The sequence below is a fragment of the Meriones unguiculatus genome, chromosome 9 (assembly GCF_030254825.1).
Source record: "Meriones unguiculatus strain TT.TT164.6M chromosome 9, Bangor_MerUng_6.1, whole genome shotgun sequence".
Classification (NCBI taxonomy): Eukaryota; Metazoa; Chordata; class Mammalia; order Rodentia; family Muridae; genus Meriones; species Meriones unguiculatus.
The window spans coordinates 54,896,946-54,911,269 of NC_083357.1; the positions used below are offsets into that span (position 1 = coordinate 54,896,946).

General features: G+C 40.4%; 1 gene segment (V, D, J or C); it reads right to left on the reverse strand.

The window, feature by feature from the left end:
• Positions 1-202: 202 nt before the first annotated feature.
• LOC110542757 (T-cell receptor alpha chain V region CTL-F3-like) lies at positions 203-722 on the reverse strand. The segment is given in 2 exon segments: positions 203-555; positions 671-722. Coding segments are annotated over 2 exon segments (405 nt in total).
• Positions 723-14,324: the final 13,602 nt, after the last annotated feature.

Here is a 14,324-nt window from a genome sequence, read left to right on the forward strand (position 1 = left end):
TTAATACTTGCAGTTAGGGAGAGAATATTATTTCAAGGGATCACAGCCTGGGTTGTCTCTAGCACTGTCTTCCATCCTGTCCTGTCAGAATATCTACAGATTTCTAGGTCTCTACATATTTGACCTGAGACTTGTTGTTTTTCAGGAAGCTGGTGAGCAGCACTTGGAGGAAGCACACAGCCTCCCTCACAGGGCTGCTCCCCTAGGCCTCCTGCACCTGTGGTTTGTGTGCAGCTTCCTCTGCAGTTTCCCTCACCGTGTCACCCAGAGCACAGTAGTACAGGGCAGAGTCTGACAGCTGCACTGAGGACGTCTGAAGGTGGAAGGAGCTGCTGCTCTTATGGAGAGTGGCGTGGAACCCTAGGTGTTCTGTCCTCCTGTTGTCTGTGATGCTCCTCAGGAGCAGCTGAGGGGCTTCGTTGAGATATTGCACATACCAGAAGAGGACACGATCTGAGTAAGTAGTCTGATAGGTGCAGTTCAGCATCACAGGCATCCCCTCTGTGACAGTGACCAAGCCTTCTGTCTGCGTCACTGAGTCTCCATTGCTCCTTCCTAAAAAAACAAACAAACGAGGAGGAATTACTGTTCTATATGAGGAGGAAGGTTAAAGGCTGTCATAGTTGTAAGACAAAGACATCGTTAATGCTTAGGGTAAAATGTAACTTACTGAGCATGAAGAGGAGCACAAGAACTGAGCAGGTGACAGGAAGCATGTTCATAGAAGAAATGATACTTGGTCCTTGAGTGCAACAACCTCACAGGGCAAGTCTGCAGCAGGACCTCATCCAACCCCTCACTCATGGGCAAGGACCTCTGTCAGCACAGTGAGTCTATCATGTTAAGACACCTGAAGGAGATGTAACCCACATCTAAGGAATCAGCGCCCTCTGCTGATTTCCCTTCAACCTGCACCACAGGTGGCTTCACAAGTCATTGTGAAGAAACTTGAAACCTCACCCTAAGCAGACAGGTCTCTAGTTGACACCTGTGTTACTGAAGCACATATATCCTATGGTATTTAATGTGGTGAGTATACATAAAAGTGTACACACACCCATACCTCTGATAAAATTCATCCATTTTTCTCTTTTTATTAGTTCTTAGAGAATGTTGTGCAGTGAACTATTATAATACTCATCTGTTCCCTCCAGTTCTGACAAATCTATCCAACTTCCCTACCAATGACATTTTGTGGCCGCTCTTTTTAAAATAAGGCAAATAAAATTTTGCGTTTCAGGCTGTTCTTCCCATATACTCTTAGCTTTGTTCCTTCAGTAGAGGATGGTCTATGAACCAGGGAAAATTCTATGGGTTAATGTTTTGTCAGCTTCACACAAACTACAGTCAGCTTGTATGAGGGAACCCAAAAAAAATATTTTCTTCCTGCAGCTTAGCCTCTGGACAGCTTTGTAGATGATCAGTCTCATGATTGGTGATTGATCTGGAAGTTCCCAAATCACTGTGGACATTTCTGCTCCTGAGCAGGTATCTGGTTCTGTCTTGTATGAGAGAGCAAGTTGAACAGGCCAGAAAGCAGCACTCCCTCCTGCCTGGAGCTCCTGCCCAAGACTGTAAGCTAAAATAAACCCTTTCATCCCAGACTTCCTTCTGATCCATTGTTTGTTACAGCAAAAGGAAAAGTAGCTAAAACAGTCATATATCAAGGAAAAGTTAGGTTTTCTAAACTGTAGAAACCTGAAGTATTAGAATTTAAAATATTATATACAAAAAATTTAGAGGGCAAAAAATACCGTATCTTAACATATTTTAAAGGAACCTATCAGAAATATCACTATTCAGAAAACTATATAATATTTTATTGTTAAAGCTCTAAATATCATCAAAGTACATCATGAGTAGAAATTTTGATGATGTTGCTAGGAATAAACACAGTATTCTTTCTTTTTTTTCTCTCTAGATGGGAAACATTATAAATGTGATGCCATAAGAAGACCCAATTAAAAATTATTGAGCCAGAAAATAATTACAAAAGTAAATTGAGTAAACAAAACTATTATAACAGGCCTGAAACTTACAATTTCCAGTTGGTTGTGCTAATTCAAAGTCAAATTCAGCATGTGTCAAAGTGATTAAGGACTTTGTTACTCCTTGACTTTCTTATGAAATGTAACCTAATCCTAGGAGTGACACCTGTCATATTGTAGGTGATTGCAACAAGAGATTATGCTGGTCTTGCACACCAGGAATCATAAGCATCACCTTCCAACGCTCCTACCACAATTTTAGTTGTAGCAAGGTATTGTAAGAATTAAATTTTGCAAATAAACCTATCAATGAATCAAAGATAATTACTGTAAGCCTTAACAGGTACTATTCAGTGAGGCAATTTTGTGCCAGCAGAAGGAACACAAAAGACATAATCTCTTTAGACAGATCAGAGTGCAGTGTGGTAGCAGTGAGCTGTGAGATTAGAAAAGAATATTGGATGCAGTCGCAATGTAAAATAGCTGCAGCTAAAGGCTGTAAAATCTTGGTGGCAACACCTACATGTACAATGAAAAAAATGTTGGCTGAATAATCTACTCAAACTCAGTTATTCACTTCAGCCAAACCCAAAATATGTGTATGGTCACTTTAATCAACATCTGGAAAAGTAAAGCTGGCATCAGCCAATTCTAAGTGTATAAAAGTTCATTAAGTTGTAATGACTTGGGGTCTAGTTAATTTTCACTTCCACTCACATCTGGATCCACTCCTTTTCTGTCACTCATCAGAAAAGAATAGACTTCTAAGAGATAACAACAGAACATTAAAATAAAAATAAAACCTATCACCTCAAAGGTGGACAAGACAAACCAAGAGAAGGCACAAGAATCAGAGACCTGCTTGCTTGTATACTCAGGAATTCCAGAAAAATACTAAACTGGAAGTCATGGTATATATGATATGATGATATGATATGTATGTGTATACACATTTATAGTCATATCTACACACACGTACAACTGCATCTGCCTGTCATCTCCTCTCCACTTCCCCTTTCATTTGGATCCACTTCTTTTCTGTCTCTCATTATATGCAGAGGACCTGGTGCAGATCCACACAAGCCCTGAACATGCACACTTCAGGTAGGTTATAAAGATAGACAGACATTCACATGAACTGAACTGAGGTCTATTGCCAGAGCCTGTCTTGTGTGTGTGTGGTCGCAGCCCCGCCTCTTCCTGCCTGTGAAGTCTTTCCTCAGAACCTCTATCTCTGGTTGAGGTTTTTGTGGGGCCCCGGTAAATGTCCCTGCCACTGTGCCCTCTCTCATGGCACAGAGATACACTGCTGAGTCCTTAATCTGTGTGGCTGAGATGATGAGTCCGATGGAGCTTTCTGACTTCTGGAAGTTCAGAGAATAGTGACCTTCTGTTGCGTTTTCCTTTTGGTAAGAGTCCTGACGAATAAGGAAGATCATTTCCCCACTTGTTGTTTGCTTGTACCAGAATAAGTAGTAAGCGCTTTCTGTTTTATACACACAGTCCAAAGTCACAGTCTTCTCCTCCATCACAGAAACTGAAGTCTGAGCCTGAGTTACCTTCTGGGCCATGCTGGTTGCTGATAGAAAGAGCACAGAGACATCAGCTTCTAAAGGAAGAAGTAGTTTATGAGCCAGAACCCTGATAATCCCTCCCTTCTGGGCCTCAGCAGAAAACAATGGACTCTTCTCCCAATCAGCTCCAGGGATAAGAGCCTGATCCTGTGCTAGGGAACATCCTTACCAAAACAAAAGGAGCTGAGGGTTGCTCCCAGCAGGCTCAGCATCAGCATGTTGTTAGCTCTTGTCTGCAGTGAAATATTCTATGTTCTGTCTCAACCCAGATCTTAATCTATATGGCGTGCTTAAGAGTAACAAGCAAGGTTACTGCTCTGTGTGGTGCAACAGCCCCAACAGGAAATGCACTGAAAGTTATGGGGCAGGTTTATTTGTGCCCTGTCTTACCTTCCCATAAGGGCATGGGAGAATAGAAAACACAGTACATGCAATTTATTATGTAATCTAGTAATACATGGATTATCTTTCCATGTCATTTTTAGTCTTATCAAAGCATTCTTTTTTCCTAGAGGAAAACAAAAGGTTGAAAATTTAATAAGAATGCAAAACTTTGCATCAGTTTTTCTGCCTACATTTCTAGTGAAAGGATTTTGGCAAATTTATATGAAAAATATTTCATTCTTAATGAAAACATTCACATCATGTCCCCTGAATACCAAAATCTGCTATTAGGGCCACAGGGGAGGAGCAGCAAGCCTATAGTCTGTCGTATGTGTGCCATGCCAAATAATGGAAAGAAAGAAAGCACACACACACACACACACACACACACACACACAGTGTTTAGCTACATGTGTGTGTTTCCTACTCACAAGAATGAACAAAAGAAAAGTCACAAAATTTTATTCAATGGCAAGTTGGCATGGGTTTCTCACAATCAAGGACGCTTAAAAACTCCATGTCTTATAAAATCAGCACACCAGCTGTTTTTTTCCCTTTCTCTATTCTGGTGCCCCTTTCTATAGAATAGTATATTAAAAACTGTTTCACTCTCATAAAGTGGAAGTAACATATTCTCCTCTACAATCTTTGACCTCACCAGCCCGGGGTAGTTGACTACGTTCCTAGTACCAGGCACAATTTCCTTCCCATTGAGCAGGTCTTAAGGCCCACTAAACAGCTGTTGGTTACCACGAAGGTTTTAATACCACTATTTCAAGGTAAGGATATCTTGTTATGCTGTTTATTGTTGTGATTCATAGGTGTCACCGCTGGATGAAACTGTTATCTGATGCTCTCTCTTGGCAGCTTACAGAACAGGCTTTTGTACCATGAATGATAGACTGCAGGGAGGAGACTTTCAGGTTAGATCCATTTGAGTCTTTTGAGTCCTGTGTCCAAAATATACTGTCTTCAGCAAGAGGGATTTCCCTTCCAGCTGAGAAGTAACTAAGAGAAACAATAGCTTGCTTAGTTTTCAGAGACACAGTATTGGGTTTTTGTTAGTCTATGGTTCTTAGGAGGAGCATTGTCACATCAGCAGGCATATACATACATATATATATATATATATCACTCATGTATATATATATCATATATGTACCTATTACCCTTCATCAAAAAAGCTTCTTTTTGCAGTAATAGAGGCCCTTGCAGACAAAAAAGGCACCAAAATTTACAAGATTTTTTTTAAAACAAAATTTGTTTCATATATTAAGGAAGACAAACACTTCCCTCCAAGATCATGGCACTGTGCTGAGATAGGAGGCTGGAGGGTGCTTTTAGAAGCATTGGGTGAGTTTGTATTTATCAATAGCATAAAGGGGAACCTCCCTCTTGTGGTTCCTGTCTGTACTGCAGCATGTTTTTTGTTTTTGTTTTTGTTTTTGTTTTTGTTTTGTGTCTTTTTTTCTTTGTTTTTTTTTTTGTTTTGTTTTGTTTTGTTTTGTTTTTCCTGGTAATTTATTCTGTATCTTAGGCTGTAGACAGGGTCACACTGTGATCTGGACAGGAATGCAAGAAGGCTACATAAAAAGCTTTCTGCAGAGTTTACAAGGGTATCTCAGGTGCAAAAGTGGCTATTATCTTTCTCATCTCTTTGAAAAGTCAGGGCAAAATGGCTCTCTATGTTTCCCCAGGCCTGAATGTAATGTCTATCCTCCCTCTCTTGTGATAATTTGTGTCTTGCAGTTTACTTTGAACAGGACAAAGCATGCTTTGCGAGCTCCCCTTAATGTATGGTCACTGTACCATACACTGAGCGTGTACCCCTCGATTAGACACTTCCACACCTGCCCCTTGTCTTGCCTGGGCTACCTCATTCTTTCTTTAAGAACTAATGTGAACTTGATCTCCTGACCTCAAGATGCGAGAACTCATTCATTACTTAAAGGGAGTCCATGCCCACATCTTCTCCCACCACACATGGACACATCTCAGCTCTTGTCCTTACTGTGTCATAGAAACACACTGGCATCTCCATTTCTCAAAAAAAGATAAAATCAATAAAAATTCAAATCAAGTTGTTAGTTTGAAAAATGATGAAACTACTAAGTTTGTCTTCAGTAATAGGAAAGTTACGGACAGGTCGTTAAAGTAACTGCCAAAGTTACTCAGTGATAGCTACTATTTTCTGTGCTGTGATTAATAGTCGGTAGGTGTGTTTGTCTGTATTTTTATTGTTTAAGAATTTCACACTTACATAAAATTGGTTTTGATCAGATCCAAAACCCTTTCCCTCCTCTCTAATTTCTCCCTTCGCCCAAACCACGATTCCTTCCCAACTTCCTGTGTTCTTTTATAAACAGAGTTCACTTAATGCTATTTGTATATGGGTATAGGATCAGGAACCGGAGCATGGCTAGCCTCTCAGTGGCCTCATTCATGAAGAAAACTGGCTCTTCCTCCAGCCCCACCCCCATGGAGGGCACTGCCTGGCTTGACTTTGTGCCTCTAGTCTTAGCCGTTGTAAGTTCTTGTGAGCAACAGCACTGCAGACCTCACTGCAGATGTCCTGTCCCTCTGACTCTTACAACCTTTTAGCCTTCTCCTCCAGGTTGACCTCAATTTGTACACCTCTGTATTCATTGTCATCTATTGTAAAAAGTGGCTTCTCCCATAACGGTGGAGAGATACGTCAGTCTATGGGTAAGCTAAGAACTTAGGGGTGCAGTGTATCACGATGTCCATTCAGCAGAGAGATAGTGTTCGTCTGTGACTCAGGCAGCCTAACCAGTATGTGACTGCACTTCAAGCCTGCACTACACGATGGAACTCATGCCTGGTGCTCTTACTTGTGCCACTACTTTTTCTGATTTTCTTTTTTGCAATTTCTAAATCAACTGAGGAGTTCTTTAGTAAACCCTCAGTGCATAAGATTATAATTTAGGAAAGTTACAAACAGTTACAAAAAGTCATCCCAGGAGAGTATATACTGTGCCTTTAAGGTTATTGTATGTCTACTGGATTTCAAGCGTATGCATATATAGAATCAATCTCCTATTTTAATGGGAAGACAATATTGATATTGGTAATGAAGATTCTTTATAGCTTTCCCTTCTGTAGGCCATAACCAAAGTCATATTCATGCTATTCTGACAACTTTACCAACAGAAACGTATATGGTGCATGGATTTGTAAAATCTTATTATCTCACTTATCCTTAGTCTGCTGAAGCCTATACAATAGAAGCCCTATTCAAAGGGATGTTCTGGTACATATTAGCCATCCAGTTTATGAAAAATATGATATCATGCAAAAAAAGGAGGGAATGGATTATATCAGGTTAACAAGGTTTTATATAAAAATCAAACAATCTGTAGCGTGAAGAGACAGAACATTAGAATTTATTTTCTAACTATTCACCTGTCACAGGGTTGATTTGAAAGCAACAACAAAGAAATCGCAGAATTAATGACAAACAAAAGATCTGAACAGAACAGAGAAGCATCACGGACAGTCAAGGTGCAGATGAGGAACACTCAGTGTCATTAGCCACTGGTGGATGCAAAACAAAACCACCACGATTGGATACTAGACCACTCCCCATGTCAGAGACATAAATGCTGGCGAGGATGCATGGTACAGGGATCCAGGAGTGCCGATGAGGGAGCGTGTAAATAAATGAAGCCTCTGCAGTGAGCCTTGTGAAATGCTCCAGAAAATCAAAAGCAGAACTACTGTTTGTGTTATGTCTGGGCGCACACTCAGAAAAGATGAAATACTATGTAATACCATAGTTACACACACACACACACACACACACAGAAACACACACACACACACATATGTAGCTCTACTCAGGTAGTTCAGATATGACGTTAGCTTAAGTTACTACCAGCCAATGGACAGATAAAACACAGCAGAGAACATGCTTGCTTCTCCACTCGGGTGAGGAACTATCATTCTTACATGTTTTCATTTTCCCAGTCAGTAAATCAGGGCCTGAAAAATCACAGAACTCCTAAAGGCAGAGTGAGATTCAGGTGTTTGTTTCTTTCCCTCTGAGATTCAGATCTTTGCCTCCCTACAGTACAGTGGCTCTAATGCCTAGCTGGGAGAGAAGAGACTTACATAAAGTGTTTTGTGGGATGGGTGGGGGTGCTTTTCAGCCTAATGTCTGATACATGCTCCCTGTCCTGGAACTGGAGAGATGTAAAAATGATTCTGGCTTCTCAAAGAGCCAGCTGTCCCTTTGGGTTGCATGAGGGACAGATGGGAGCTTCCCTCTTCCTGCACAAAGATACCGTGCTTATTAAAACCACAGCCTGAGGCTCCTTATGCTCAGTGGTCCTGATTTTACGTGGAGGAATTGAAGAGGGTTCACTGATGGTGAGCTTGAAGACATATGGCCAGGCAGTGCAGAACAAATCCTGGCATTTCAGCCTCCTGCTGCTCTCTCTTCCTGCTTAAGGAGCTAAAAACAAATAAACAAAAAAACAAACAAGCAAACAAACTCAGTTAAACAGGGTTTCTTGTCCAGATACCAGGAGACGCTCATTATGAGATGACATAAACAACACTTCTCCCACTGTTGGGGCTTAGGAGGCATCTTGGAGGGTTTGTGTCAGGGCTTCAGGTGCCTGCTGCACACAGAGCATCTGTTGCATAGAAGTATGCAGCAGTGTCTGCAGCCCGGGCTGCGGTGATGGACAGGGACCTGCTCTGGGTGGAGGTGTCAAGGGAGGCCCTTAGTCTCCCACTGTGTTTCTCTCTCTCATTTGAACGCATTAGGATTAGCAGGACAGGGCCTCTGCCTGGGTTCTGTCTGTACCACAGCACAGTGGTTGTATAAGCTGTGTAACTGCAGTTCATCGTTACATTTTCACCCTCCTGGATGCTTGGAGCCTGCAGATTCTCTTCTTCCCTTTGGCTCTTCCCCCTGCATAGAAATAGGCCAGAAAACAAAAGTCTGTGGTTATGTTTTCAAATTGCATTTCCAAATGGACACTTCTCAGCCATGAGGCCTCTGAACTCAGATCTTCCCCTTCCTGTCACTACCAGCCCCTACTCACTGGCCACTTGAAACCATAGAGTCACCAAAGACACTCCCAAGAATTTGTTCATTCTTCTTCCTTTATTGATGCAACAGGAAACGCTGTGCAGAACCCTGAGGTGGAGCCTGGTTCCTAGGACAAAAGAGTCAGTTCTGGTTGGTGAGTTTACATTTAATCTTTTGTCCCCCAGAATCACAGGTTTCTGTCTAACCAGTCAGAGATAGGCATGGTTCACCAAAGCCCTCTCCAACCTCAACCCCAACCTCAACCCCAACCCCAACCCAACCCCCTCTTTCTGACAGAGAGGCACTGCCATCTGGTGGTGGCCACAGCATCCTGTCATTAAAATGTGTTCTGGGATGGAGACATGCATAGAGCTGATAGTAGCAATCATAAACTGTTTAACTCTGTATTCTTCCGGAACAGTGAGAAGACACACAGATTAGTTTAGTTAAGAGGTCTGTGGAGAAGTATGCTGAAACCCAGAATTTACAGAACACTTCTGAAAAGCTCTGCTAGAGTTCCCAAGTAATTACAACTGCTGAAAATGTACCTGTGAGGACAGAGAGTTGGCTTCCTGGGTAAAGTGTTTCCCATGTAAGCCTGATGGTTTGAGTTTACCCAGAACACATGGTGAATGGAGAACACCCACTTTAAGAACCAGGAGGTTGTCTTCTGACCTCCACATAAACCATGACACATATGTGCCTGTGTGCATGAGTGCACACACACACACACACACACACACACACACATACACACACACAACACTAATAAGTGAGATGAACAAGTTAAAATGCATCTATGAAGTTATTGAAAAAGATCATTTCCCAATTCTTGAACATTATTGTGTGTAAGCAAAAGCTCTTACTGCTGTGTAGAAGAAACAGACTCTTACTAGATTAGGTAGAAAATGGATGAATGGATTAATAATAGGTTAGCCTCAAAATCTACAACAGTGTCTCAGAGTCAGGACAAACTGCTGCATACTCAGGAAAAGCACAAAATAGCACAGACCATTCCTCAGAGGATCTATTGGCTGTCGTCTGAGCTTCAGACTCACAGTGGTGTGTGCAAAGCTGCTCACAAGAGACCTGTGTGCAGCCTCAGTCTACAGTCCTGCCTTTCTCTTCATCTTGAAATTAAAGCTACCCCTCAAATGGAAACTCTTAATAGTGCCTTTTGGTGTGAGGAGCTTTAGAGTCAAAGTTGGGAAAGAATGCATCTGGCATTAGGGCCTAAGCCATATGCTCACATCCAGGCAGCTGGAGCTGTGAAATAGTAATTATGCCAGCACAGCTATAGCAAAATACCATAGACTGGGAAGATTAAACAGTAGAAATGTATGATCTCATTGTTGTGATGATTTCATGTTAAAAGTCAAAGTTCCCAGCCTCAATTTTTCCTTGGGCTTTTCTCCTTGACTGGAAAATCATCACCTTTTCACTGTGTCCTCACATGGGGCCATCTTTCCCTCTGTTTATTTGTGTTCTCACGTCCTCCTTTGCATAGATGCAAATATCCATGGTCAGCCATGCTTGAGATACATTATTGCTGTATTTGCATCATTTCCAATCTTCACTTTCCCCATTCCAACTCCCGTGTCCCCTATTATTCTCAAATTATGATTTCTTTAAGTGTTATTGTTACATATATATATATATATATATATACATACATCTATATCTATAAATAAATGCACCCTACTGAGTCAGTGTAGTATTGTTCTTATATACATGTTTTTAAGGCTGAGACAGGGGATTAGATAATCTATCAGGTAGTTCCTCTCTAGAAAAGATTAAATCTCCTCTCAGCAGCCATTAATTTTCCATAAGTATTCATCTAGGTGTGGGACTTGAGAGATTTCCCCTATATTATTTGCTTTCCTCTTTCTGTGATAAAATAACAAGGTAGCTTATATAAGGAAGGGTTTAGTTAAGGTTTACAGTTCTAGAGAGATAGGAGTCCATCATCATAGCAGGGAGCACGGCAGTAAACAGGCTTGGCAATGGAGCAGGAGCTGGGAGCTCACATTTCTAATTGTTTAGAGAGCTAATTTAAAATGGCAGAGTCTAATTCAAAATCTCAGAGCTCACTTCCAGTGACATACTTCCTTTAACTTCCTTCAAAGTAAAGCAAAGTATTCAAAGTTATGGCTCCATGAGAGCCATTTACATTCAAACCATGACATCCCCCTTCTACTACATATGTCAACCTGTGTTGCTACTGTCTTGCTCTTATTTAGGCAGCCATATTGTTAAGATATCATGGGTGTATTTTCCTATCAAATATGGAAGAACTATCTCACAGCAATGTCCTGACCCTCTGGCTCTTATGAGTATTCTGCCTCTTCTTCTGTGGTGTTCCCTGAGCGTAGGTATAGGGGTTATGTCGCCTGTGCATCAATTGGAGATGGACACCACCCAGCCAGTTGTTCCTGGTACTTTGACAAGATGGGGATTTCTGTAATGGTGTTTGTGTTAGGGTTACTGTTGCTGATGGAGCAACATAACCATAAGTAACTTGGAGACAAAAGGATATATTTAGTTTATGCATCCTGAATAACAGTCCCCTGAGGGAAGCCAAGGCAGGAAGTTAAGTTAGATGGGAATCTGAAGGCAGGAGCTAATACAGAAGCCGGGAAGGAGTGCTGCATACTGGCTTGCTCCCCATGGCTTGCTCAGCCTGCTTTCTTATAGGATCCCAGAACCACCACCCCAGAAGTAGTCCTGCCCATATTGAGCTGGACATTCCCATGTCAATCATTTATTAAGAAAATGCCCTGCAGGAGCCTACAGGAGTCTTACCAACATGGAGCATGATCTTATGAAGCCAATTTCTGGAGTGATGTTTCTTCCTCAGAGATAATTTCAGCTTGTGTCAAATTGACACAAGATTAGCCAACTCTTTCTCCATTTGCTTGCAGAATAAAACAAACAAGTTTTATGAGAGCTACACCTTTCTGTGGTGTAAGAACTAATGTTTAGAATGTAGATAGGGATGGTGTTGGTTCAGGAAAGTGGCAGTGGTAGGTTCTCTAGGGCCAATGACTTCAGCAATTCATTAGCAGGTTTACAGTGTTAGGTATAAATCCCATTCTGTTGAGTGTGCCTTAAATTCAATTGGACAGCTGTTGGTTACTCCCAATATCTAAGTACCACTATTGCACTTGGGTGTTTTTTGTCATGTTGTGGTTTGCAGGCTTTACAACTGGGCAAGGCTATTGGTTGCTTTTCTCTTCTGCCAGGTTGCATGACACCTTTGAATACCATGAGAGCTGGTCCTTGGGAAGATTCCAAGTGAACTGTAGCTTGATTCTGATAGGTTCTGTGTCCAAAGTGTTTTTAGAAGTAGGATCTCATCTTCATTTTCTGGTCTGCACCAGAGACAACATTATTAAATTATGTTATTTTTAGTCTCTTGGAATTCCTGAAAAACAACTCAAAAGGAGTTTTTATTTCTTTTTTTTTTTTTTTTTTTTTGCCTGGTGCTGGGGCTTTTGTTAGTCTATGGCATTATCAATCCAAGTGGAATAACATCATTTAAAACTCTCTCTCATTCTCTCTCTCTCTCTCTCTCTCTCTCTCTCTCTCATCCTCTATGTGTGTATAGAATAAGTAATTTTAATTAAGTATAGAATAATGTGGTTCCTATGGCTTTTCTGAACATCTTGGTGTTACTTATTCTTCTTCCATTGTTTTTCTCTTTCTCTCACTCAATATCACTCAGCCCCATTTTGAGACCTCTGCCATTTTTAATTTCCTCCTTTGTAGCAATTCTCTTCTTTAGTGCTTCTCCTCCCCTGCCTTGTTCACACTTTTCTGGTTTCTAAGGTTATTCTAAGTTGCATACTACCATCTGAAAAATCAGAACTAGAAGCCACAAAAGAGAGGGCACATAGTATTGATTTTTCCTGGATCTGTGTTTCCTCGCTTACTATATTTCCAGTTCCATCTATTTACCTGCAATGCAAAGTTCCTGATTTTATTTTTTTCACAGCTGAATAATATTTTTTCCATAGTGCATATGTACCACCTTTTCATGATCCATTTGTCAATTGCAGGATATTTAGGTCATTTCCATTTAATTGCTATTGTATTATATAGAGAAACAATAAACATGGCTGAGAAAGTAGCTATAGAATAGGGCATCTAGGTGTGGGATGTATGCCAAGGAGGTAGAGCTGGGTCATATGGTAGACTTATTTATCTATTTATTTTGAGAATTCTTTACACTTATTTCCAATTTATAATTCCACCAACAGTGAATGAAGATTACTGCTTCTCTACACCCTCTCTAGAATTTTTGTCAGTTGTTTTCTTCATCTTAAGCATTCTGATTTCATTTGCATGTGTCTAATTATTAAGGATGTTGAATACTTTTTGAGCTTTTTCTTAGTCATTTTTATTTCATTTTTAAAAACTCTATTCAGAGAGTCACTTTTTAAATGGGGTTGTTTGTTTTCCTAACTGTTTTTTGAATATGTGTGTGTGTGTATACACATATATGATATCAGCCCTCTGCTATATTTGTCTCAGCCACTGCTTTATTGCTGCAAAGGATCACCATGACCAAGGCAACTCTTATAAGAAAAAGCATTTAATTGGGGGCTTTCTGCAGTTTCAGAGGTTTAGTCCACTATCATCATGGTGGGATTTAGTTATGAGTCTTAATATCTGCTTTGATACATCAGAAAGCCTTTTTCAACATGTATCCTGTAGGATGCTAGATATGTATTATTCTAGCAATTTCAGTGTTTCAGTTTTCACATTGTAGTCTTTGATACATGTGGAGTCAATTTTTGTGAGGGGTGATAAATCTAGATTTAATTTAATTCTTCTGGTTTTGTATATCCTATTTTACCAGTATCTTTTGTTCAAGATGTTTTCCCCCTCCAGTATATAGTTTCGACTCCATCAAGTATCAGGTGGCTGTATACAGTTACTCGTGTTTGAATCTTCTGTTTTGTTCCATTGGTCTATATGTCAGTTTTTGTGCTGATATCATTTTGGTTTTTTTTATTCCTAGATCTCTGTAATATAGTGAGTTCTGAAATTATAATCTTTCCAGCATTCTCCTCCTTCTCCTCCTCTTCCTCCTCCTCCTTCTTTTCCAGTATTCTTCTTTAAGATTGGTTTGGTCTTTTGTGACTCTGAATTTTAAGATGATTCTTTAAGATGACTTTTTAATTTCTGTGAATAATATTGTGGAGATTTTGATTGGGAGCACATTGCATCTGTAAATTGTTTTTGGAAAGATGTGTAATTTCTTCTTGATGCACCATTGCCTTTATTACTAAAATACCTTGTGGTGACTCTAACCAA